General features: G+C 37.0%; 2 protein-coding genes across 15 annotated transcripts in view; one reads left to right on the forward strand and one right to left on the reverse strand.

Annotated features, from left to right (window-relative positions):
- The window catches only part of LOC112053155 (cytospin-A), a 74,137-nt gene extending 48,080 nt beyond the window's left edge, over positions 1–26,057 (forward strand). For 5 of the 14 annotated variants that reach the window (XM_052883296.1, XM_052883299.1, XM_052883295.1 and 2 more), the window contains exons 6-25: positions 4,811–5,195; positions 5,494–5,649; positions 5,752–5,937; positions 6,301–6,425; positions 6,938–7,097; positions 8,485–8,580; positions 8,795–8,919; positions 9,459–9,615; positions 10,279–10,455; positions 11,868–11,999; positions 12,546–12,683; positions 13,269–13,431; positions 14,816–17,548; positions 18,594–18,695; positions 19,630–19,745; positions 20,430–20,580; positions 23,191–23,343; positions 24,082–24,205; positions 25,031–25,187; positions 25,781–26,057. In XM_052883296.1, the coding sequence (XP_052739256.1) occupies positions 4,811–5,195; positions 5,494–5,649; positions 5,752–5,937; positions 6,301–6,425; positions 6,938–7,097; positions 8,485–8,580; positions 8,795–8,919; positions 9,459–9,615; positions 10,279–10,455; positions 11,868–11,999; positions 12,546–12,683; positions 13,269–13,431; positions 14,816–17,548; positions 18,594–18,695; positions 19,630–19,745; positions 20,430–20,580; positions 23,191–23,343; positions 24,082–24,205; positions 25,031–25,187; positions 25,781–25,870 (5,626 nt within the window). In that variant the 3' untranslated portion in view covers positions 25,871–26,057. Of the gene's footprint in view, positions 1–4,700; positions 5,196–5,493; positions 5,650–5,751; positions 5,938–6,300; positions 6,426–6,937; positions 7,098–8,484; positions 8,581–8,794; positions 8,920–9,458; positions 9,616–10,278; positions 10,456–11,867; positions 12,000–12,545; positions 12,684–13,268; positions 13,432–14,815; positions 17,549–18,593; positions 18,696–19,629; positions 19,746–20,429; positions 20,581–21,933; positions 22,072–23,190; positions 23,344–24,081; positions 24,206–25,030; positions 25,188–25,780 lie in introns of those variants that run through there. The other 9 variants (XM_052883305.1, XM_052883306.1, XM_052883303.1 and 6 more) reach the window with 5 other exon arrangements.
- Positions 1–27,539, reverse strand: part of LOC112053158 (inositol oxygenase-like) — a 200,511-nt gene that overhangs the window by 162,824 nt on the left and 10,148 nt on the right. The window lies entirely within an intron of this gene.

The following is a 27,539-nucleotide window of genomic DNA, read 5'->3' on the forward strand; positions in this document are numbered from 1 at the left end:
TCCTCTGAGTATGTAGTGTATTTATGCATCTTTTAAGTGCACGCCGCTGAATATTATACTCGCAATAGTAACTCGCCAACCTGAATTGGCGCAGTGTTGCGTCTAAGCTCTAGATCCTCTTTCCTATAACGAGGGAAGCTCTGTATTTAAATAATGATTTGTTTGTCAATCAAGTAGGTTGATAAAGATGAATTATTTTTGTTAACTGACTGAAAATTACTCAACATTCCATTTGGCGATAATCTCGTGAGCAAAGTTTAACTATATTTTGATTAAAAGTAAATTAATTGTTGTCACCCTACGAACGATACCTCTGATCAAGGAATGCCATTCAATCTATACTGTGTATAATAAAAGCGAATGAGGTGTGAATGTCTGTACATATTTATGAAAAATTCATTATATTCCTTTTTTTATCTTTCATGATTTCTATGAAGCAATATAGTAACAAGTTAGTGCTACGGCATGGAAAGTGGCGTACACAAGGTGTATGACTAGAGTATGCACTATTCGTACAATAACAAAATAGAAAATTCCTGCTCCAATACATATTCGTACTAAGTCCTCAGGGTAGGCAGGGCCTTTTTGCAATGTAAGAGCAATCTATAAAGCACATGAATTTGATTAAAAAATTGTTCATTGTCGTGCTACTAGATTGAAAAAAAAATATTATATTTTTTGAGACGTAATTTGGCATGAAAATTTCAATTTTTAAATTATATATTTTTCCAATACGAGCCAAACCGCCTGTCGGCCATGATGTCTATATTTCAACTGTTTCATGAAGTCACGTTAACAAATTCCTTACAAACGGAGCGTTTGACAAAAATTGGCTAACAATTAGTTTGACGTTTAATACAGCATTTGTCACAATGTTAGGTACTTGCTGTACTAAAATTTAAAAAAAACCCGATTTTTAAATTAAGTGTCAAAAGAAATCCTTTACTTTTATTAATTAATATCGATATATTACGGACCCTTATTCCATGCTCTACACGAAATTAATATTGTTTTAACAATTTTTTTGAAAGACCTGATTTTAGTTAGTACTAAGAAACCCTTTACATATTATAACAGAAAAGATAAATGGTTATGCAATATATGTGGTATGTAGGGATGTTTATTTTCCTGAGTACAATAAGCTCTACAAGTTGAATAAAATTAAAATAGTAAAAAAAACATCAAAAAGGGTTATTGGAAACGGTTGTTACGCGTATATATTCCATCAATCTAGTTTCTTCCCCACAACGGACGTGTTTCCCCCAGCCCGCATGCAAATAGAGGGCCGAATGACCACACCTCCCCTATCTCCCCCACTGATTCAATTGCAGAACACTTACTATGATTGCACTTTCAATTTGACACGAATAACGATGTTTTAAAAAGAGGTATGGGTTTCACTTTCATACATAAAGTGAACTGTATTTTATAGTGATTCTCCCGATATACTCGCAAGTACTCTGTACTCACTCGTATTAGAGTGAAGTGAGGGTAGATTTTGAACCTTGAACCCTACGTGTAGTTCCACACATACGTGCTGGAACTATTGCGCGGCAAACAACTAGTTATACCTACGAGTTTTTACGGCCTCCCTGGCGCAGTGGTATGCGCGGTGGACGTACAATTTGGATGTCCTGGGTTCGAACCCCGCCTGGGCCGATTGAGGTTTTCTTAATTGGTCCAGGTCTGGCTGGTGGGAGGCTTCGGCCGTGGCTAGTTACTACCCTTCCGGCAAAGACGTACCGCCAAGTGACTGTTTGACTATCGTTAGGTAGAATATATTGTATGTTTTGTTCCTCCTCCTTTATGTCATGCTAGATGGGGTCTGGACAACATTATCTTAGTTCAACAGTATCTATTAGTTTTTGGACTTTCCGAAGGGTTTATTTTTTTTTCCCGATCGTCTCTGGTCTTTAGACGGAATTCTCTATGCCCTGAATTAGAATTAGAATTGACTAATCCAGGACTGTCGGAAGCACATCCCTCGACCAACGATTTACCATTGCACTCGACTACACTCGGCGGTTACTCGACTTGGTACTACGAGTAATCAGAGGCGAAGAGATCATGCATGGCGATTCCCGCCGGGTTACCTATAAAAGTACTGTACTTTATCTAGATATATGAGAAATCGGAGTTTGTATCACGCTGTATGAATTTCCTTTTCTTTGGGACGGCTTACCTTCATCTAAATTTTATCCTTCGCCACTGGTACTTACCTACCACAGAATAGTGTACCTACTACAAACTTCGTACTTCCTAAAAATCTGACGTTCTTATACAAAATTACTAATTTCGATCTTCTTCGAAGCTCTTTATTTAAGAACTCCCTAAATATTGTTTTTATTTTTATGAATAAAATAATCTCTTTAAAGGAGGACGTAAATAATAAAATACGAGTATTATATTGTTATATTAGTATCAAGTCATAAAGTGTAACACAAAATAATAAACCTGTTTTCAATTACGCAACAAAATCGCACCTCGTAAACATGCTATCATGTAGATATACCTACTAGATACACAGTGCGGTGGAGACAATTAATTGACTCAGAGCTACGTAGGCCACACCGACAATCAATACCACGTGTTATGTATGTACCTATTAATGAACAAGAGCCTGAGTTACCCAGACCTCCTCATTTTAAAAAAAATCTTTAAAAAAAAACGAGAAATAACATCGTACTTATGTCCTTTCTAATGATCGGTTTGAAGGCAGTGCTTTGCCAAATAGGCTCTTGAAGATTATTTTGTTGCTTTCGCCTGAATGGAAAAATATGTGTTCTATACTTGAGCACTTCATTGTCCTTTGGCTGGTCGGCTATGTCTCGGCTATGGCTAGTTACCAACCAACCGGCAAAGATGTACCGTCAAGCGATTTAGCGTTCCGGTACGATGTCGTGTAGAAACCGAACGAGGTGTGGATTTCATCCTCCTCCTAAGAAGTTAGCCCGCTTCCATTTTAGATCAGACACCATCAGGTGGAATTGCAGTCAAGGTCTAACTTGTAAAGACTAAAATAAATAAAAAAAAATCAGGTTTCAAAATCTTGAACCCACTCAAAACTCAGTAGTGTCCTACCGAACTTATTTACGTTAGGAGTATAAGCTGAGTTTTAGCTTTTGTAAAATAAGGAAGGTCTAGTCATTACACACTCTTAGTTCATTAGGGTAGCCATGCGTCTCGGGAATGTGTTATAATGATAATATTGTTAAAAGTTCCAGGGATCATGCTTGTCAAGCCAGACAATCCGTTTAACTGAGATCCGGATAATTCGGCTAGTATAAGAGTTTATAATTAAAATATGAATGTCTTCCCTATCGAATTTTGGTCACGGCGGCCAATCAAATCAAATCATCGTTTATATCAAATATGCCGTTGGTTCGAAAAACAAATTTTATTGAAAATAATCAGCAAGAAACCCAGCAGTTGCTCTTTTAAAATCCTCATAATTTAAAAATATAAATTTGAATTAATAATAATATATTCTGCTTAAATGTATATTTTCGTTTGTGTTATTTTGTTTTAATTTTCGTAAAAATCTTTTTGTCCTGGTTTTTTTTAAATAAAATATGGTCACCCTAATTAGTTATCATTATAATTTATCAAATGTGACCAAGAAATCATGATAGGAAGCTATTTTAGTAGATACATAACATTGATAGGCACCTTTTCTACACACTCAATAAATAGGTAGATATATGCTATCAGACAGATCGCGGAAGATTGATTAGAGATTGTAGTGAAATGAAAGAAAATGTATTAAATATAATCAATACATACAAAATAATCTAAAGTGTCTGTCTGTGATTCCACATTAACTTTGTTTTCTCAAGTACTTACAGTTATTTACACGGTAATAAAACAAATAAACCTATTTAATTTTTTGTCTGTTTATTCGGTCTAATCTCTGGTATATAAATAATATACCCTACGTTAATTAAGTGTCAGAAAGTTCTAAGACAACAGTTCTATAAAAAGTCGTGTTTCACTCACACTAATCTTTATAGATATTGTTGAGTCAATACACAACACAATATTTGAAAAACCCAATTATCGGTTTCAGATATCATGCGCTAATAAATGAGACAGTCCTACATACTCATATATACGCTAGAAAAAGACATAACTCTCCTTCGTTAGTTGAATAAAAATATAAATATAAAATTTTATATCTCTGACAGGGTTGTTGCGAATATAAGTATCAACATTAACATTAATGGAATAACAGCATCAACATCAAATCCATGCTGATTTTAATTTTGACATTCACTTGAAGGAGGTCTGTATTAGACTCTCTATACAGTCGATCTTTACCATTTAATGTATGGGCAACCCAGTTTCTTACGTCCTATATCGAAGTATATTTATCAATTTAAATAATAATCTACATTAACATTAACGGATTGTCTATCAGCATTGTTTCATCAGCATCAGCATCACATCCATGCTGATTTTAATACTGACATTCACATGAAGATAGACTGTATTAGACTAGTAACACAGTCCACCTTTACCATCTGTATGCGCAACGCTTTTTTTACGTCCTATATCGAAGTATATTTATCAATGTGAATATTCCTCGTCCAACTTTCCACGTTTAGACACGGCCTCATTGTAAGCTTTTATATGCTAATGTGAGAAGTTATCGTAAAAACAATAGTCTACAATAGACAGCGATAATAATTCCGATCACACAGCAGCGGACGCAGTGACCGTTACGATATGCAAACACAATCGAACAGTGACGCCATAACGAAATATGATATAGAATAGTCAAGATGATGAAGTTCAAATCCTTGTTCCGTAGAGGGCCAAGTCAGGGGAAGCAGGAGTCCACTTTAAAAGGCGCCCCGTCGGTCTCCAGCCTCGACTCCAAACACCACAAAGTAGCACCGGCCAGGGAAAAGGCGCTAAAGATATTCGGCTCGAAAGAGAAACTCCACAAAGCGCACAAGAAGAGAGATTTAGGAAACAACAATGCGGTGTTAGAAGACCCGGAATTGAGAGAGAGTTTGGAGGTGTACGAAGATGGCCAGGTCAGAGCTCATGATTACGGTAGCGCGGAGGAGTTGGGAACGGGGTCCGTAGACGACAGGGGGTCGCAAGAGTGCATCAGCCTGCCGGTGATGCTAAATGCCGACCACATGCCGGGCTTCCAAGAGGTCGAGCTCAGGCCTAGAGTACCTTCTGAGGTGAGAATCTATTATTTATGTTTAACAATTTCCAAAATACTCGTAGATTTATTTGTTTTAACTATAACAGTTTGCAGTCCTTTGTCCAATAATCCTGTATAAAGAAAATATAAAATGTACGTACGTATTCTGAAAATACTTTGGTAGTTTGATAAACTAAATTGTAACTACTCAATACCATGTTCTGTTTATGTCTAACTCTAGAAACTAGCACATAAGACTCCTTATAATAGTAGGTACAGACTGGTCATATTGGTAAGATTTATAAGCACTCAGTCTATGCTTTATGTCGATTTAGGCGTCGCTAACAACTGGAGTGAGAGAGCTGGAGTCTCTGCGGAGAGAGTTGGAGGAGAGCATGATGGAGCGAGCGCAGCTGGGCGCGCGAGTGGACGAGCTGCTCGAGCGGGCCAACGAGGCAGACAGGCTACGATCTGAACTCGAACGATTAAAGGTAAGCGATAGCTTGTTGTCGCTCACGCACGCTGCGATGAGGTGGAGAGATCTCGTAGGAGATACAGAATACTTTAGTTAATGTTATTGTTGTGCTGTACAGTTGATAGATGTAGAACGCGAGTCGACCCTGGAGCGGCTGGCAGACGAGAACGGCACGCTGCGCGCGCGGCTCCGCGGCGTGGCGCACTCTCCGCTCTCCGACAGCGAGAAGCGACAGCTGCTGTTAGCGCCCGCGCCGCGCCGCATGCACTCCTCCGCGCCCGCCTCCATCGCACTCGCGCACAATGTGAGTATACGAACAGAACGGTAAGCGTGGCGCACTCTCCGCTCTCCGACAGCTGCTGCTGGCGCACGATGTGAGAGATAAGATATGCATAAATTATAATGTAATCGTCGTCATCATCAGTATTTTTAAGGCGATGCCTCTCTCCTTACAAGAGGGAGAACCATAGATTCACCACGCAACAACCATGTGGATTGCCTTTCCATAAAAATGAGTCTAGTTGCAAAGCTAAGGGGCAAGCTACAATTGTGAGAACTCATAGATCCATTGAATGTCCTAAGACCTAAACACTAACCAGTTCACAATCTCAGAAAGAAAAAACTAAAAGTATCCGTCAAAATCAAAGTGTCAAAACTAAAATTCCAGGGCGAAGGCGACAGCGGCGAGGCGAGCACGCCGGAATGGGACAAGCACTCCTCCTCTTCGCTCAGCGAGGTGTCCGTCGCGTGTCTGCAGGACAGGATCCTGCAGATGGAGGAGCATCATTACAGGTACATTATCTTATTCCAACCATACCATCAGAATTCAATTATTATAACGTGGCGGGTAGGGCGACAAGGTACTATCAGATCGTTGAACTCTTGTGTTAGAGGAAACATCTCGAGCTTATCTCAGGACTAGTGACCTTGTAGGTTTAAAGGTACCCTTCAGAATGCATTAACACTCGCCTTTACCAGGCAAGTTCTCCATGCCCACACTTAACAATTTATGATCAATTACGTACAATACAACGCCTTTGTAAGGGTTTTACTTTCCTACAAAACATTATTTTACAAAATCCACTAATGCACTGAGCAGCATAACGTCGTGCAATCTGCACCACCAACATCACCTGTACTCGAAGAAACTCATAACAATGTACCTACTCATCAAATGTTTAGAAAGTTTCTCCTTAACATTAAGGTTTGCAAAAATAAGCGTTTCTATAATAGTTATTAAATTTTTTGACGTTCATCTTATTTCGTCTGAATGTTATACGAGTTAAGAATCTGCTTGTCTCCAGCACGAGCGAAGAGCTGCAAGCGACGCTGGCCGAGCTGGCCGACCTGCAGTCGCAGCTGGCGGACGCGCACGCCGACAACGAGCGGCTGGCTGATGAGAAGCAGGTGCTGCTGGAGTCCTTGTGCCGGCAGACCGAGAAACTTGAGGATAGCCGAACAAAGGTACGGTTGGATTGTCTTAATACGTACTACTGCCTCATTGGTCCCGTGGTTAGCTGGTTCAGCTACGGATAATGAGGTCCAGGGTTCGAATCCCGGGTCAGGCCAACAAAAACAAATTGGGATTTTTCTTACAAGAAAAATCTTAATAGCAGCCTGGAGTTAGGAAGTTGGCGGTGTTAGTACACCCACGTGCCTCGGAGAGCACGTAAAGCCGTCGGTCCTGCGCCTGATCTCTCACCGGTCGTGCCGTCCCATCGGATTTCGAGAGTGAGGGAAGAGAGAGTGACCGAAAAAGTCGGTCGGGAGCCTATTATTATTATTATTATTATCCAAATGAATTAAACTCTCACGCCCAGTACAAAATAAATATATATAAAAGCCAAAGGGAAAATAAATAAACTTACTTAAATACACAAAATAAATAAACTTAAATATATATTACATAAATACATATATGCACCGGGCGGAGGATTCACCCCGGCAGGGAGACCAAACGGCCGGGGGTCAGGGCGACAGGTGGAGAAACCGGCGGACTATCCTAGCCGAGTCCAGCAAGACCGCTTTTTGCATCTTGCCTGCGAGCGAACTGCCACGGAACCCCAGCCGCCTCAGATGGTGAGCGAGGCTGACTGGGATCAAACTATTATTTATTATTATATATATTATTATAGATTATTATTATTATTATTATTATTATTATTATTACGTACTATAGGCCAGCACGAGCGAATCTGTTTAATCGAATAAGAAATGAGGAGATCCACAGAAGAAAACAAAGAAGAACTAAAGTCACTGACATAGCTCAGCTGTCGCGAAGCGGAATAGGCAATGGGCAGACTACATAGTTCGAAAAACCAATGGACGTTGGCGTCCCAAGATACTCCTACCAATACTAATAAACTAATACGATTTCTATTGACATCAACTACTTGGAATATTAAATTATATATTGGTGGACGTGATAGCCCAGTGGATATGACCTCTGCCTCCGATTCCGGAGGGTGTGGGTACGAATCCGGTCCGGGGCATGCACCTCCAACTTTTCAGTTGTGTGCATTTTAAGAAATTAAAAATCACGTGTCTCAAACGGTGAAGGAAAAACATCGTGAGGAAACCTGCATACCAGAGAATCCTTAATTCATTGAAGGAAGACATTGAAGGTGTATTTGAATCCAATAATGTTAATGGTACTTTTTCAACACACATGAAAGGTGTATTTGATTCCAATGATGTTGATATGTCTACTTCAAAAGACATTGAAGGTGTATTTGTATCCAATAATGTTCATGATACTTCTTCAAAAGACATTGAAGGTGTATTTGAATACAATAATGTAGTTGATGCTGCTTCATTCATCGAATTGGTGATTAGTGATTAAACCTTACAGGTGGACACACTCCAAGAGTTGCTGATGAGGGAAGGGGTTGAGCCAGAAACTGTAGTCTCTGGAGACACCGATCAACAGTTATTTGCTGTTCTCAAAGTAAGTTGTTGGCTTTCTTACAACTTATTCAGGAGACATACTTGTATTTAAGTGATCTCGTATTTAAGATCAAATCAACACTAAATAATTTTAGAACATTTTATGAAAAAAAGTAATCGTCGATGTAGTTTTTTATTAGGGACTACGAAGATGTCCATGTCCATCCACAAACCACACCGTAATTTGTGATACTAACTTGGATTGGTTTGTTCAGGTGTCCCAAGAAGAACGGAGGTTGTTACTTAGCAAGCAGGAGCAGCTGGAAGCAGACCTAGCGTTAACTAAGACAGCATTAGAAGACAAAACCAAAGAAAATGAAACGTTGACTGAAAAAATTAGGTACGAAAATGTGATAAATTGACCAATACAGCGAAATTTTTTAAATTATCCGGGTTTTAAAAGTAAATAAAAATAAGCTGCTCTAGCAGGATCTTATCAAATTTGGCTAGGTAGGGAGAACAACACGAACAGAGAAGTTAGCCATGAGTAGCTAGCTGTCAAGGACGTCCTTAACCCTACACCACTAGTCACAAGTCCGGGGCTTCGCTCGGAATGTTCGTTAATATTTGTCACTCTTATATAAATAGTTAGCTAAATTTTGAATCAGTTCTAACATTGCAACATGTCGAATTATTGTTAACCTGGCTGGGATATGTTTTCGTTTACTGTGCAAACAATCAAGAAATATCAATGTTCTTTGTTTAAAAAACGCAATTATTTTACGGTAAACCGCTTCGTAACGTAACGCGTTACGGCGCCACTTTGTCTGGCTTCCCTGTCTGTCAGCATGTGGGAGCAGGTTTAAGTTTTTGTAGATTTACCTATATAAATTTTATGTAAAATTTAACATTTTTGTCAAAGAATGATTCGTTCCACAGAAATCTAGAAAGTAGTGTGGAGAAGTTAGAGGTGGAGCGCTCGCACTGGGAGCAGGAGGCGGGCGCGGCGCGGGAGGCGGCGGCGGCGCGCCAGCACCAGGTCACCACCCTGGGGGACCTGCTGGAGGCGGCTAAAGCACAGGTAAAGAAGGCACAGGTAAATTCATTCACTGACTACTTTTTGTAACTATTTTCAATAACCAAATATGGTAATCAATAGACAAACGAGGCGGTTGACCGTAGGTATCTAGAACTGACCTTTGTGTAATTGAAAATGCAATGTATGTAATCCAACATGGCAATCAAAGGACGAGTGATGCAGTTAATTGTAACTAAAAGTAATCTTTGTCTGACTGGGTTAGGTTGCGAACAATCCTGGGAAATATTGTAAAATATTGACCTTTCTTTTCAAGAAATTATTAATCAAACTTGATAAGTTGGTGATGTTACTCCCTATGCCTCGAAAAGTAAATTAAACACCAGCCTTGGTCGTTATCATTATCATCTGATCTATAGTGTTTGTCACCCTAACCAAAAGCTAGCTCACTGTAAGCTCTCGTTGTAACATCCTATTGGAAAATGGAGTTGCCTTTTACTGGGCCATTAAAATAGGCAGATGATGATGACTTTAATGGCACATTAAACATCGGTCCCGGTCGTTGTAATTAACAATAGTGTTAGTGATTGTTACATGATCACCCTAACTAAAAAACATTAGTACAGCCTGATTGCCTCAGTCAAACTTTTGGTAAATGGAGGCCGTTGCCTTGTAGTGGGCCTTAAAATAGGATGACCTGTTACGTGAGTTGTTGTACATCAGCTGGCGGGCGCGGCGGAGGGCGCGGCGCAGGCGGAGGCGGCGGCGACGGCGGCGGCGCGGCGCGAGGCGGACGCGGCGGCGGCGCGCGCGCACACGCTCGCCGAGCGCCTGGCGCACGCGCAGCGCCAGCTCGACCGAGCGCACTCCGACGCGAGGAAGCTGCACGACGACGCGCTCGTGAGTGTACTACTACAGTTAGAGCAAGTACACATTAGGTGCATTTAGTAGGCGTTGATAGCGTACGTACACCGCGCTCAGCACGGCGTTTTACGACCGCAGTCACGCGCTTCATCATAAGCCCACGCTTGCATGTGTACACCTTCGAAAAACGCGCGTTATCAAAGCGCGCGTTTCGAAAAGCCTAATATGTACTCGCTCTTTGCGTGCGCGGCAGAAGGATTTCCGTTGTTCTACATGTTTGCGTGCGTGACAGAGGATCTCCGTTGTTCTACATACAGTTTGCGTGCGCGGCAGGGGATCTCCGTTGTTCTACAATATTTTGCGTGCGTGACAGGGGCTCTCCGTTGTTCTACAATAGTTTGCGTGCGTGACAAGGGGATCTTCGTTGTTCAACAATAGTTTGCGTGCGTGACAAGGAGATCTCCGTTGTTCTACAATGGTTTGCGTGCGTGACAAGGGGATCTCCGTTGTTCTACAATAGTTTGCGTGCGTGACAGGGAGATCTCCGTTGTTCTACAATAGTTTGCGTGCGTGACAAGGGGATCTCCGTTGTTCTACAATAGTTTGCGTGCGTGACAGGGAGATCTCGGTTGTTCTACAATAGTTTGCGTGCGTGACAAGGGGATCTCCGTTGTTCTACAATATTTTGCGTGCATGACAGGGGCTCTCCGTTGTTCTACAATAGTTTGCGTGCGTGACAAGGGGATCTCCGTTGTTCTACAATAGTTTGCGTGCGTGACAAGGGGATCTCCGTTGTTCTACAATAGTTTGCGTGCGTGACAGGGAGATCTCCGTTGTTCTACAATAGTTTGCGTGCGTGACAAGGGGATCTCCGTTGTTCTACAATAGTTTGCGTGCGTGACAAGGGGATGTCCGTTGTTCTACAATAGTTTGCGTGCGTGACAAGGGGATCTCCGTTGTTCTACAATAGTTTGCGTGCGTGACAGGGAGATCTCTGTTGTTCTACAATGGTTTGCGTGCGTGACAGGGGCTCTCCGTTGTTCTACATACAGTTAGCGTATGCGGCAGGGGATCTCCGTTGTTCTACAATAGTTTGCGTGTGCGGCAGGGGATCTCCGTTGTTCTACAAAAGTTAGCGAGTGTGGCAGAGGTTCTCTGTTGTTCTACAATAGTTTGCGTGCGTGTCAGGAGGATCTCCGTTGTTCTACTAAAAGTTGCAATTTTTTAAACTTTATGAATTTCCAATGTAAGCACATTGGAAATTCATAAAGTTTTTATTTTATTACATTATATTTTAATTACATTATGCATTTAAGTGTTGCTATTTACAGACGCAGTTTTTTTAATAGAAAGCTGATTTTCGACAGAGTAAATAATAAGTACCAATTGGAAAATTTTACCTATTTTCCGTTATGAGCATTTGAAAGTAATGGGAACTCCCTTTCCAGGTATCAAGAAACAATGCCAAATCGACGATCTCAGAATTAGAATTCCAATTGGAGCAGCTGCGACAGGAGAAGTCTGCGCTGCAGGGGGAGCTGCAGACTCTGCAGGAGAACAACTCTGAACTGCAAATACAAGTTAGTGCAATTGTCATCTGAATAAGAGATTGTTCTTATTTTATTAGGTTTTGGAGTTTTATTTAGATGCTTGATAAAATTGGGTTAAAGATTATTCTGTTACATCAATTTATGTAAAAAAAATTAATAAAAAAATACAACTGACTTCAAAATCACAAAAATGATTCTACTAAACTAAAAAGCGAAAAATAACATCGTACAATGTGTCTGATCAGTTTGAAGGTGGTACAAGTAGCAAGTTAGTGTTGTGTTAATTAAAGCGCTTGCTATCTGTGCAAAAATGACAAGCGTATCAAAATATTATCATATGGAAAACAGGCAAAGATGCAAATTCATTTTCAGAAAGTGTGTTCAAAGTGTGTTTCCTCGCAAATGTGTTATAAAACGTCATATGACATACGTGCGCTTTGCTAATTACAGCCTCCGCTTCCTTACTATAGCTGCAATATCGCCTCGTCTGTAATTTGTAACTTACCGCACTTTTATCATAATGTACTATTAGTGAGGAGGCTACTGATTAATTATTATAAATCCCTTTCACAATAGGTACAAGTAGCCACAGATGAGAAGCTAGCACTGATGAGCAGAGCGGGCGAGGCTCTATCCCGGACTGCGGACCTTGAGCGACAGTTGCAGGACACGAAGACACGACTGGCGCAGGTCACCAGGGACAGGGAGAGAGATGTGAGTATTCCGTGCGAGAGAGGGGACTTAAATCTGCAAGTAGAATGACACAGGAGGAGAAGGCCAAAGAAGTGGTTGGAGTGTGTGGAAGAAGATGATTGTGGCTTAAAAAGAGTTAGAGATAATCTAAGCTAAGATAGTATTACAGAGGTATTAGATGCATAAAGAGGACATTTTGTCTGTACCTAAGTGGGATATGGAAAAGGCAACAATGATGATGAGTTAGGGAGAGGGGACTACTTTATATCTCATATCAGAAGTTTCCACTTGTTTTTAATGGGAAAGCGTGACAAATGGGATCTGGTTTGATTATGTTTCTGGTTTTTAAAATACATTATCGTCTAGCGCTTGTTGCGATCACGCCCACCGAAGTTTTGAAAGTGTTTGCTTATTGTGTCTTGAACCAAATTATATGGTGGAAATTTAAAGAGAGAAACATCTCTCCTTAATTATAGTTGTTCCCGAGTTTTAATTATTATTGTGATGTGCTTCGTCTTTATGTTAGTAATTCTTTTCTGGTATTAGAAAATTCTGGCTTAGATAAAACACACCAATGCAAACTAAATATTTCCTTTCGCCGTCTAGGAAACAGAATGGAAACAGTTCCAAAGCGACTTGCTGATGACGGTACGCGTCGCCAACGACTTCAAAACTGAAGCGCAAAGAGAGCTGGAGAGGCTGGTCTCTGAGAACAAGATCTCCAGAGATAGGATACGACTGCTCGAAGACCAGATACACTCCATGAAAGGTGAGGATACGCTAAGGAAGCATGATTATTTTTAATGATTCTCCAAAAGGGGTTATGACAACGTTTTCTTCTTCTAAGCAATAGGGTTACTTTTATGTCATCTATCTTTTCAAATTTTGGTATGCATATTCTTAAAGTTGAGAGTTGAATTTTGACAGTTTGAATTAAACTCTTCATCTGTCAAGTCTCAGATTTCGCCTGTGATTTAAATTTTATGGATTAAACCTTTGTCTACTATAATTATAACTGCACTAAATACAGTGGCTTTTATTTTACGTTGGTAAACTAAGCCACAGTGTATTTAATTAGATCAGACAGGACTGAATTATAAATAGTTTGACTGAATTATATCTCTGCATGCAGATAAATTTAAATCTGTTTGTTCTAGCTAACTTTCTTGTTTAGACAATGTCTGAGTGTTGCATGTGGTTTGGTAGCAATTATTGTAAATATTTTAATGTTTTAGAAACGCTTTGTAACTTTATGACGTGTTACTGCCAAATTATTAAAGAAATTGTCTAAATATTTTTGTTGGCTACTATTTTATTACCCCGTATTAATTTTATTCGACTTCACGATCTATTATAATTTCTATTCTATTTTATTATTTCTATCTTCGTTTGTCTGTAGAGACTCTCCTTGCTCCTGTAAGCTTTGTATGTCTACTTCCAATAGTAGTATTACTACAATATAAACTCATATTACTGTAAAAATGTTCCCAAGTTTTAGATGTAAAGCATAATAATTCTGCTCTATTTCTAATTTTTACAGTTAATTTAAATAAATTCAATAGTATGAAATACAACTTCAAAATAAGTTACCTACATTAAGTCATAATGATGTATACTTTAATTAGATTTTTATAGTGTGTTATATTCGAATTATTTTACGATTATAAATGTCTAAAATCAGGGTGCAGAGGGCCAATAATTAATTAGATATTGAAGTATAAAGTGACAAGACTTTTTTAATGCTGATTGGTTAGTATTTACTTTTCAGTTGCATGTAAGAGGAAAATATAATAAATTATAAAATTATTGAACTATTTCCATAGAATAGTGAAATTAACAACATTTATCACGCACTAATTCTATGTGCTGCTTTCAAAAGTAGTCGCAATCATAGAACTAACATAAAATGTTGTCATCTAAAATTGCAAACTACAGCTAAACAAGGGTTTTGATAAAAGTAAAAATGGAACGAGAATAGTAAGAATAATCTGACAAAGTAAACACAAAATACATATACATCATACATAAGTAAAGACAAAAAAATATTCTAGTCATTAAATTGATCACTTGTAGATTTACCTTTACTAAAATCCTTGTACCGTTGTATATTTAAATATAAAGTTGTCTAATCTAAATTTGATGTACCAAAACAGGTGTTGAAATGCAAGAATCTCTGGATAGTGCACAAAGTTATTCCGACGGAAAACAACTATCAAAAGATTCCGATTCCCTAAGCGATAGCTCTTCTAAAGAAGTTTTTAGGAATATTAGAACACGTTATTTGTCAAGAGTACACAGTGTTAACGAACTTTCCAAGGATACAAGTCTAGTGGACCAGGCGTTTTATAAACTAAAAAAGACCGTCTCTCAAAACGATTTAGCTGATAATAATCTTACAACGTCCAAAATCGTAATTGACAATGTTACTACGGACGAGACAGATGATGATATGGATACAGCTAAAACGAAATCCGATGATTGTTCTAGAAAAATATTAGCTGAAGCGGCCCTATCCTTGGGGACCAAAGAACTAAAAAGGCAAGATGCAATAGATTTTTCAGCGCCAAAAGATGCAGACGATGATTCAATTAATACCAAAAATAATAACAGTAAGTATGTTTCGAAGTCCGAATCAAATAAACCTGAAAACCGGCAAGAGAGGACCATTTTTAGCAGAAATCTCTCTGGATTATTCAATGGTAAACCAAAGTCCTACAGTACAGATAACCTTACAACAAACGAAGAATTTAAAAATGCTTTGAATGAGGCTACTAGTATAGAATTTTTTGGTGTTGATTATAATGTCAGTAATTCGTCATTGTTTAGTGAAGGATCTGATTGCGTCTTTTATAATTCAAAAGAACCCAATAATAATATAGTTGATATTATTAAAGAGGATACATATAAAATCAATGTTGAAGGATCTGAAATACATCAATCTATACCTGTCATAAAAGCAGAATCTATTCTACCTTACCCCTATCCTGATGATATAAGGGCTAAAACTACTGAAATAGACAACTTAGCGAATACATTTATGCAGCCTTTAAAAAGTAACGTAGATAACTCTATCGAAAATGATCTTAAGAAAGTAAACGAAGAATTGAAAATTAATTTCAAAGCAGCACTTGATCGACTCGTTGGCACAAACGAGGAAAATCATGAGCAGACATTACGTAAAAGGGATGATGTTTCACCAAGCTTTACAGACGTTAGTAATGTTGAAATTATTAATATAAATTTAGACATAACAGATAATTTACCGGTAAGACGTTTTTCGACTTTTAAGGGTGAGGATGACATTCATGAGGAAAACTTTAGCAAACCAACGCCAACAGTAATTAAAATCCAAGAACATTATGATTCCACTTGCCAGAACCCAAGTTGTGAAGAAATCTCAAACAAAGATGAAAACTCAATTCAGAATGAAAATTTTCAAGCAAGTAGCAACAATTGTAACCCTTTTTCGAATCAAATTAGTATTGAGTTTGTAGATGATCAGATTGATATTCTGGAACCAACAGTTAAAGAAAATATAGACAATGCGCAATTACAAAGTTCGACATCTGGGCTTGAAGGAAATAATACTAATTTGGAAAACAAGAGCCTAATCGAATTATCTCAAGATCTAAATACACCTAATGAGTCATCAATAATTGATAATAATGTAAGTTATCATTTGAAAATAAAATCTGTTAGTGACTTCACGCCTCCTAGCTTACCTAACGTAATAGCTACTAACCAAGATGTAACTGCAGTTGAAACTAATAAAGTTCGCAACAAAGTTAGCACTATACTTACCCCCGTTAATATAATAAAAGCAAATGTAGATCGTGCATCATCTCCGATAATATTGACTCCTGTATTAATTCAACCGATATTTTTTAAACCAAATAATCCAGTTCTGGACAGTGAAGACCATCCAGAAAACACAAAAGGAATGGTTTATTATAATGATATGGACCAAGTCATTACTAAAGAAAACAAGAACCCAGATATCGTTTCACATCAAAATGACAATGAAACTAAAAAGAAAGCCATCTATAACAAGAATGTTAAACTTAAGCCTTTACCAGCCCTTCCACCAAAAAAGATTGGACCAAGTGAAAATGAAATTCCATCACCAAGTAGAAATCCACCTTTTACACCTCCAAAACCAGTAGCCAGACTGTCAAAATCACCAGAATGGTTAATTGATAACCAATATTATCAGCCTATGGAAAATATACCTTTCGTAATTAACACAGCACAAACTTTTGTAAAACCCAGTATCTTGTGCGAAAATAACAAAACAAATATAATGAATACGAATCCTTTTTTCCCACAAAAGAAGTATAAAAGTGAACCGGAACAAGAAAATTATTACGAAGAAATTGGGCAACCAATAACATTGATACCAGCCAAGAATGTAGCAGACGATGATAAATTATCAAACAAAACGTCGATTGTAGACGATTTTTCCAATATTAGTCGTGAGGAACTATTAAAAGTGCCACGGAGACCTAAAAGAAAGAAAAGGCACGACTCTCATTCATCAATAGTGCCGGAGAATAAAGACGCAGAAAAAGCAATATCTTGCATGACGAAATCAGTAATTTCGCTATCACGGACACCTAGTGCAAATGAGATTATAGTTAAAAGAGCCGCTGGTTCGGTTGGAGATATAGTACAAAGTTTGGAAAAAAGTTCACTAATTGAATCGCGAACTGCGCCTGAACCACCCCCTAGAAAATTCTCACTGCAAGGACAATCTGCTCCAAACATTGAATCAAATACGGGCTCTTTACCTAGACTAAGAAAAACTTACCATTGGAAGACGTTGGAACATAAGAGGCTTTCGCATCCAATACGATCACTTAACGATTCCCAGCCTTCGCGACCTCTACGTAAGTTAGGCCTAAAACGTCCCGTGTGATATGTGTCAGTGTAAATAACCGTGTAAAGCGTCTTTTGATGGATAATTTTGTGTCGTTTTGCGTGTTGTTGTATTGGGTGGAGGTTTGTTGGTGTCGGTAATTGTAAATTGCTTTAATTTTTTTCATACATTCGCAGTATACTGTGTTACAGTGGATCTATCATGATGAATGGGATACATTTGCAAAATTATTGCTAATAGTTCTGAAGTTCCGAAGCTTTACTAAAATCTTCAATTGAATCTACTTCTCGGTAATTTGCACTATTATTATATAATTAAACGATAATTTTATGATAGATTGACTATAATACCTTTTCATTACGTTGCGTATCATTTAGCATTTCGCTTATTCTGTTTAGTGAATTCCATTGACCAAACACGGATACAAATGCTAAATGTCATTGTTATGTTTAAGCGTTAAAATTTAAATTATTTATTGAAAAAATATAGTTGTTATTAATCCCTATACTCGTTTATTCTGATTAGATTTTCTATTAATTATTATTTTATATTATTCATAATATTTACCCAAGTTTTTCTAATATAATTGGCTTTATATTTTTATAATATCTTATTGAAATGCTTAAGCGCATGGGGCAATATTGGTAAGCATATTGTTATCAAAATTTATTTCTCTATAAATGAAATCATTACTATTGCTAGATTTTGTGATATGTACAGCTATTGTTTCAGTAGAATTTACTAGACAAACATTAGTTGAAGTTCGCTATTCTTCGCTACTTTCTATTGTTTGTACAATATGTTTTGTTTTACTATAAAAAAGTATATCATGTTCTAAATTTCGTCATAAAAAATATAACTTATATCATAATTAGTATTAACTTCTGTTATAGAAGCTTGCAAATCCATAAAATATTCAACTATTATTGGATATAACTGTTAGATCTACCAAAACATCTTTATTGCCAAAGAAAGCATTATCTTGAGAGCATCATAATTTCTAATATATACCACTTTCGAATTATTTATATCTCCATTTATTTCTCCATCTACAGCGTTGCCACCAAGAGCAGAAGACACGCCACCTCCTCCGTTATTATCAAGCGCCTCTTTACAAGACATTATGGCTACTGCGGCGTCTCACAGACGGACCAAAGGTACTTAGATAAAGTGTTTCAAGATTTATATATTGTTTTCTTCATTGTATTCAGCCACTGAGCCTGCAAAAGCATCGATCTCAACTATGTTCTTCGCCGAAGTTTGAGAAAGTCCCCCAAGTTTTTCTATCTCTCACCGATTATAGCTATGCTTCAGTCTCATTAGGAAGCTAACAGCAAATACACATTCTTTTTTATGAGAGAGATAGGTAATTAATTTAGCTTTATTTAAAGGACAGCTATAAAATTTTGGGAATCGCCTTAATCTCCCCCTAAAATCGTCGAATGATTTATAAGAGTCTGAGGCAATTTTGCCAGAGCCGGGAATAAAAATCCAGCTCGGCTGGGCAGCTTTTGGAAAACACCGCGACATCTTTTCGTCCGAAATTCCTCAGTGCCTGAAGACGAAAGTCTTCGAATTGTGCGTGTTGCCAGTGATGACCTATGGATCCGAGACTCTCTAGGATCGCTAGCCATGGGCCTTATTAGAAGGCTCAAAGTCACTCTGCGGGCGATGGAGCGAGCTATGCTTGGGGTTTCTCTATGTGATTGAATCAGAAATGAGGAGATCCGCAGACGAACCAAAGTCACTGACATAGCTCAGCGAGTCGCAAAGCTAAAGTGGCAATGGGTAGGCCACATAGTTCGAAGAGACGATGGATGTTCGGGTATCAAGGAGCTGGAATGGTAACCCTGCAGCGGAAAGCGCAGTGTTGATCGACCCCCCACTAGGTGGACCGAAGACATCAAACGTGTCGCAGGGAGCCGCTGGATGCTGGCGTCTCGAGACCGTTTTGTTTGGAAGTCCATGCAAGAGGCCTATGTCCAGCAGTGGACGTCCATCAGCTGATAATGATGATGATGATGATGAGGCAATTTTGCCAAATTTTAACCGTACTCTGTATATTTTACTCCACCGAAACCTTTGTTTCAGGTGTCAGTCGACAAGACTCGCGGCTATCGGTGAAGTCTCTCATCGAGAGCATAGAGAACGCGGCGAAGGCAGCCAAGCAGTCGCCGGCGACCACCCCTGTGACTGAGTGGCCACAGGTAAGGTTCTACCAACGTTTTAGGGAAACTAAGATGACGAGATTTAGGGACGAGACTAGTGTCGACAACCTTTATCATAGAAATGCCTTGGAGATATGAGTTCGTTTCGAAATTAGTTCGTGTTACCAAAAAGCGTTACTTTTTTATGCGTCCATAATGCATTTTTCACTTTGATATTGTGTGTTTTATTGTATTACTGGATAAGAATAACATTTAAATAGCCCGACCGCTAATCCGCATTGGAAGAGCATGTTTCATTGTTGTAATCGTTTTCGTCGTGTAAAGAGCCCCCTAATTTTACACTTTGTGTAGTTAAATAGCATAAAAACGATCTACAACTTCTAGTTTGAGTACTAAAAAAATAATTTGTTATGAAAACAATTCTAAAAAGATTCGATTCTTCAGCCGGAACAGCAAAACATCGATCAAGTAACGAGTTTAAGCGATGTGTTTGTTAGTTTGTATAAAAATTAAATGTGTGTGTAATGCTTATCAAATTTAAAGTTGTGTGTAGAATATATTTATTGGTGGTAAATATTTTCGATGTGTGAGTTTACCTCGTCCCCCTCAAAAAATGACATAATTTTGTTAGTGAATTTGGGTGCGATACTGGTCCTGGTGGCTGATTTGTAATTGGTCTGAGTGCTGTTAAAAAGGCTGTTAATGATGACATAAACGATCCAGGTGCAGAGCTCCGCAAACGTAACAGCTCCGAGCAGCAACATAAAGAATGGCGTCTCCGAGTCCCCTCCCCCCTCCACCAACGGCATGTCGGCGCCCAGCTACGCCAAGCCCCCCGCGCCACGGAACAGCAGGCAGTCGCCCATCACCACTGGTGAGTACAGCACACTAACGACCCCTTACAGTACACCTACATTATACAGGATGCTCGGGAGTATTTTCCATAATTCTAGGGTTATATTTATTGATAAATATCATGAAGTAGCTTACTAGTGCGGAGTGCCAGTTACATTTCTGTAGGTAGAACGAAAAAATTGTTTGTTTGAGCTGATTGCTAGAATCAGATGTAATAAGATTTACTTAAAATTGTTTCTCTGTAAGTGAATGTAAATTCTTTAAGAGAAATAAAGATTCTTTGACCTTAGTTGCAATATCTCGTCGACAGTCGATATCGACAGTCTTCAGTCGTCAGTCAGACTCTACGATTACGTATTTTAAAATGTAAGGAATTTGAATTACTTTGTATGAGAACATAAAAAGTTTTTTTTTAATTTAGTTAAAAAAATTAGTTATGCAGTTCGGCTCCTGTATGTGGACTCGTCAACACCTTGAAGATATGGGAAATGCTCCCGAGCAGCCTGTATACTGAAATGAAATGATGATGTGTTTACCAACAAACAAATTGAAAATAAGGGGAAGACATCGCTTTTTATTTCACAACTAATATTAACTTGTTCTTAATATAACCTAAAAAATAATACATAATATAAATAAGTAAGTATAATAAGTTAGAAAGCCCGCACTCACACAACAGTTTTGTCAAAAATGAGGGTATAAATCACTAGTCAATTCACACCTAATAATAATTATAATTAACTTTAACTTGTTGTTAAATTAATGAAAATAAATTTAGCTTAGAACAATTAGATATGGTTATATATATGGAATATTTTATATAATATTTATTAAACAAACCATACATAATTGAAAATAAATAAGTTATGAAATTACGTGAATTTTCTACGTTCATTTCTAATTTATTTGTTGGTAAACAGTACTCATCAAGAAAGGCTGTAAAATAGATGACACCCGCGCTCTCATCTACATTTCCCATTTCTAGCGCAATACGGGGATAAAATAGGCTATATGTTTCAGGAATTATGTAGGATTTTTAATCCTGTGGAATAATTTTTCAAATCGGTCCAGTACTTTTAGAGTCTTTTCAATTAAAACACATTGAGGATACGCGGGCTTTCTTGTATTGCTAAAAACTTGTTCAGGACATAGATCGCTAAAGCTAAACGCTTTAGCGATGTATGTTCTGTAGGTATGACATAAAAACCCTTAGATACCCTAATTTATAATACGAGTATTATTGTGTGAGTGTGGGCAATACGTAATGGCCTTAATTTATTTACTTATTGTTTTTAATATTTCCGATTTTAAAAAATAATTATTTTATTATGATTGACCGCATGTAAGTGTTAGCTAACGTTTTCTATTCCAGCATGGAGGAATCAGAGAGGCGCATAGCTCTCGCCTTTTCTATCTAACCTTTATGTTTGTCTTTCTATTATGTACATATTTATTTATTTATTCTGTTTCCGTTTGTCTTACTATTTATTATATAGCACGAACCCGATATGGTAGTACATTAAAATAATTACGTTTAATTTTGTTTTATTTGAACGACAACGATGCCTTTAATTTATTTTGTGACTAACATTGCATCCAGTACGAGTACGTTTTGTAAATAATTGTTATATGAATAGAATAATGTTAAGATGTTATCTGTGATTTTCCGCTTTGTTTATGGAATTTGTAAATAGACATACAAGACTATCCTATAATTTGAAATAAAAGTTCTACTAGTTTGATGAAATTTAAAATATTTATTTTAAAAATGAAAATAAATTTTGTTGAATTTCTCAATTTTTATTTTTAGAGCCATCTAATTACTGCTAATTTTATTACCATTAAATTTTAAATTAAGTAAGAAAGTAATTTTTTTTAGAGTATTTATTATATTTAATTAACATCTTCTTGTGTTTGTAATGGTTTGTAATAATTACTTATATTACTTATATTGGTTAATTAATGAATTTTCCTACACAATTTTATTATAATTCCATTCATTATTTGGCTACATATGTCAACAGAAATCAGCTTTCGCCTCGTCATAAATTAATTAATTGATTAAATTAGAACTCATTAAGAAATTTTTTCTGATTTTTGGTTAATCCATAAAATGGAGTACAATACATCGCACTTACTTAACGCTTTTGGCCTATCTAATATCATGCTTCATTGAACTTTTTGCTTTAGTGCCAAACCTCATAAGCAGAGAAAAAAATTCTCACTGCGATCCTTTTTCCTTTTACAGCATTGTGTCAGTTTTTGTTATTATTTCACATGTAAAAGTCTATTATAACGATGTATAGGTAGTTTATTATCTGGTGTGTTGTGATTTTATTAATATGTCAGTTGGTATATAAACCTAATATCATACATAAGTGTTTAATATTATTTTAATTGCACCTTTCTATTATTTCTTTATTTATCTTTTAATTTTATTTTTTGCCTTTTTGTTATTAAAGATTCAAGCTTATATATTTGCTAACCTAATATAAATCAAACCCCAACTTAAGTTAGTACTCTTGAGAGTAGTAATAGTAATTTTAAGAAATTTCGCTTCAAATTTGAAAAAAAAAACTGACACAACGCGTGGTATATGGCTTTTAAATGTGTCTAACGCGCGGGGCAGAATCTTCGGCGACGGGAGCCAACATCACCAACATGTCGAACATGGCCAACATGCCCAACATGGCCAACATGCCCGACGAGCAGCGCGCGCTTGCCACGCTGCAACAGAAGGCCATCGAGTCGTTCGTGCGGCGAAATAGTTACGGCGATATATGTGAGTGACTAATATTAACATTTAAGGTGGCTTCACATGTAACGGTACAGATGAGCTATTTTGTAGTGATAAACATTTTTTTTAACTTTAAAAAAATGGAATTTATTCGTAATTTACGTTTTTGAGTAATAAAAACATCTTTACAGATTGGCTCCACAGATTCCCATCGTTACATTACGGCCGTCTTTAATAATATCAATGCATGAGAGTAAATAATAATAATTTGACATTAATCATTTTTATGACAGAACAGTAGTAGATCTAGTAGTAAATCTAGTACCAAATTAAGTAAATGTTAAAAGCCCATTTGCTTTTTGATATCTTTTTAATAATATGGAACACCTTTTAAGAGTTGAAAAATCTCTTGAATAGTTGAAAAAACATAAATCTAATTAAAAATATATATATGTTTTTATAGTAAGAGTACCTACTAGCAACATTTTCGAAAAATAATTTAAATAAGGCTGCGTTTTTTATTCTTCTTATAGTAAGTATTCTAAACTCTTCCTTTATCGTTGCTTTTATGATCTTGTAAATTAATAAATATCATGAACACAATAGTGAATCTACTGTCAAAAATCAAATTTATAGCACATATAAAACATATTACTTTATCATTTATATTTTCTAATTTGATAAAACATATTAGAAACGATAAACATTTTAGTTTATAATAAACCGCTGAATGTTAATATTAACCCTTTTAATTATTTTCTTTTATAACATTTTTTAATCTAGGCGAAAGAAAAGATCCTCTGAATGCTCTGCAAGTTAAGAACGGTGGATCGAAACGCAACGCGCTCCTCAAATGGTGTCAACAGAAGACGTTGGGATACAATAACATAGATATTACTAATTTTAGGTAATTTTTTTGTTATGCTCAATTTCATAATTTGTTAACCGGAACGTGTATAGTTAACATAACGAGATTTAAAAAATAAGTTTTATAATGCCGTCTGTACACGTTCCGGTTTTATAGAACTAATTATAATTAATTTTTTAAGTATACCTAGGTTATTCATGCTCAGTGAGTCGCGAAGGTGAAGTGGCAATGGGCAAGCTACATAGTTCGAAGAGGCGATACTGGAATGGCCAGAAGCGTCTCTAGCTAACGTAGCGCCGCCCGAGTGCAATCATCACATAGCGCTCTTTAGTACCTTACCGTGCTGAGCACTGTTAAAATGGAATATGTACATACAAACAGCACTTCAAGTTACCACAGCTATCTGTGTAACTAATTTTTCCAGACAAATTTTAAAAATTTGTATAACTAGGTGGGAGGACTAGGTCTCGCTGGTAGTAAATTTTTGAAACTGTGACTGTTTTTCTTTGGGAAGATAGATGTTATGTAACACCCACTGTGATTACACGGATAAAACTGTCTTTATGGATGTAAAGGTTAACAAAACAAAAATAACTGAACACAACTTTAAAAAAAGTTTAATTTGAAAACAAACGCTCGGGCGCCTCTGAGAACGCGGCACCCGGATGCGACGCACCCTTTGCACTATAGGTAAAGACGCCTCTGGGAATGGCGACCCCGCACCGGAAAGCGCAATGTTGGTCGACCGACTAGGTAGACCGAAGACATCAAGCGGGTTGCAGGTAAGAGGCCTATGTCTATGATGATGATGATGACGCTATTCCAGTCTGCGAGCTAGATGATGATGATTTCGTATAACTCCAGCTCATCGTGGAACGACGGCATGGCTCTCTGCGCGCTGCTGCACTCGTACCTGGGCGAGGCGCGCATTCCGTACGCGTCGCTGTCGCCGCACGACAAACGCACCAACTTCTCCGTCGCCTTCGCCGCCGCGGAGTCTGTGGGGATACCCACCACTTTGGTATGTATTATAAACTTTTACATTTGTATGAATATTAGCCGCTGGATGCTGGCGGCTCGAGATAGTTGTGCTTGGAGGTCCACGCAAGAGGCCTATTGTCCAGCAGTGGACGTCTATCGGCTGATAAGGTATGAATATTAGCGAACGTCTACTAATTCAACTGCCCTTTGACCTCCCTAATCTGACTCTCTCACAAAATAGAAATCCTCCCTAATCTTAGCGAACGTCTAATATACGAGTAACTATAAACTATCTCCCTACCAAATTTCAATTTTGTACATCGAGCTGCTTTCGAGATATTTTATAACATAGATAGATTATAAAGCGGAAAAGTTAGTTTATTTGTATGTTTACACATGGTAAACTGTGAAATAATGAGATGAATTATAAAACAACCATTTAAATATGAGAATCAGACCTAAAAGGTATGACATAGTCTGATTTTAAAGAGAACGAGGAAATTAATTGGTGGAAAACTTTGTATTCAAAAAAATTCGAAGGATTAGGGCTTTCCAAGCGGTCTAATATTAAAAATACGACAGGATAAGGATGTTTGGTACTAAAAACTAATAATTTATGTATTTTCGTCACAGAATATTCAAGATATGATCCATCAAGAGAGACCAGACTGGCAGCAGGTGATGGCGTACGTAACCAGCATTTACAAACATTTTGAAACTTAGTCTATAAAATTTTGCGAAGATAAGTTAACATAACTGTTATGGAAATTGCTAAAAAAATCTTAATAAATGTCTGGTTTCTTTAAATGCCAGAATTTCTTAATAATTATTTTTATGTATAATATTAAATTTTTCTTCAATTTTCAGTTGTATGAAACTGAATGGTAAATATTATTAAAGATGAAAAGGTTGTAACTTGTAATGAGACATTCCCGTAAAGTTAAATGTATTAACCAACCGCAATAAATGTCAGAATAACTACAGATTTTATATTTCAGACCATCATTTATTGAAGAAACTCCTTGCTATAGCAATTATATTGCAAATAAAAGTATCTAATAATTGAGTGTTTCAGTGCAATAGTATTTTTTCTTTACACAATTTGTTTTTTTTTTTTTTAAATTTATGTGGATTTTGTGAAGTAATTTGTGAATGAATGATAAGATTTTTTTTCTCAATAAAAACAGCTTTGCACTTTAAACTTTTACACTTAAATAAAACATTTTGCTCTTTTATATGCCAAATATATATAATACCACTTGTATAATGAATGAAGTAATGTTATATTAACAAAAAACGGATTGCGGTTGGTGTGTGTGATAATGGTTCACCATTTTGTGAAATTGAATTGCCTTGAAATGGCCTTTGTTGTGTGTGGAATTGATATACATCGTTCCCTATGAAGACTGATATATTAGGTTAGTGGAGTGCAGTTTTTGAGCCGTTTTACCGTTATTCAAGTACATTCGCTTTGATGTCGTTAATTGGTTGTATTAGTTTTGTGGTTGTGGTTAAAAATATTTGAAAAAGAAGTTAAAATATATTTCTTATTGTAATTAATAATAAGTTTAGGTACACTTTAGTTTGAAAGGCTGCAATGCGTGCGCTTGTAGATAATCTATACTAATATTATAAAGAGGTAAAGTTTGTAAGTTTGTAAGTTTGTCACATTTTTTAAATGGGGTAATCTTCGGAACTACTGGTCCGATTTTAAAAATTCTTTCACCAGTAGAATGCTACATTATCGGGGAGTGCTATAGGCTATATTTTATATTGGTATCATATATATTAGCCGAGTTATCACAGTTTTTGTCATACAGGTCGGACTAAAAACCTTTTAAACAGACTTATTCGCATGCGCTGCCTTAACCATTGTGTAAAATTGAAATTAATGTATGGAGACTTTATGTATCTTTAAAAGTTCTACAAAAAAGTCCGCGACGCCATATATCTATCTTCTATATATTAGCAGATATAGTACCTTTTGTGTTTTAAAAAATATTAATTTTATATACTTAGGTTTACGTCATTATTTATACAACTAAACTTTAATCCTTATTAAAATAAATTATTTAATAATCACAAGGATATTATGGAGATAAGATTTGCCCTTTACAGTATGTTAATTACTTAAATAGTTTCGGAGATAATACAAAATTTCTAAAAGACGCAGAAATTCCGCTATATGACGCCCGGCGCTTTCATTTACGTAGTTCCCGTTCCCGTGTGAATATGGGGATCAAACATAGCCTATGACACTCGCAAATAACGTAGCTTTCTATTGGTAAAACAATTTTCCAAATCGGTCCAGTAGATCCAGAGATTACCTCCTACAACCACACGAACTTTACCTCTTTATATTATTAGCATAGAAGTCTCTATTTTCCTTGGT

This window comes from Bicyclus anynana, chromosome 8, assembly GCF_947172395.1.
Source record: "Bicyclus anynana chromosome 8, ilBicAnyn1.1, whole genome shotgun sequence".
NCBI lineage: Eukaryota > Metazoa > Arthropoda > Insecta > Lepidoptera > Nymphalidae > Bicyclus > Bicyclus anynana.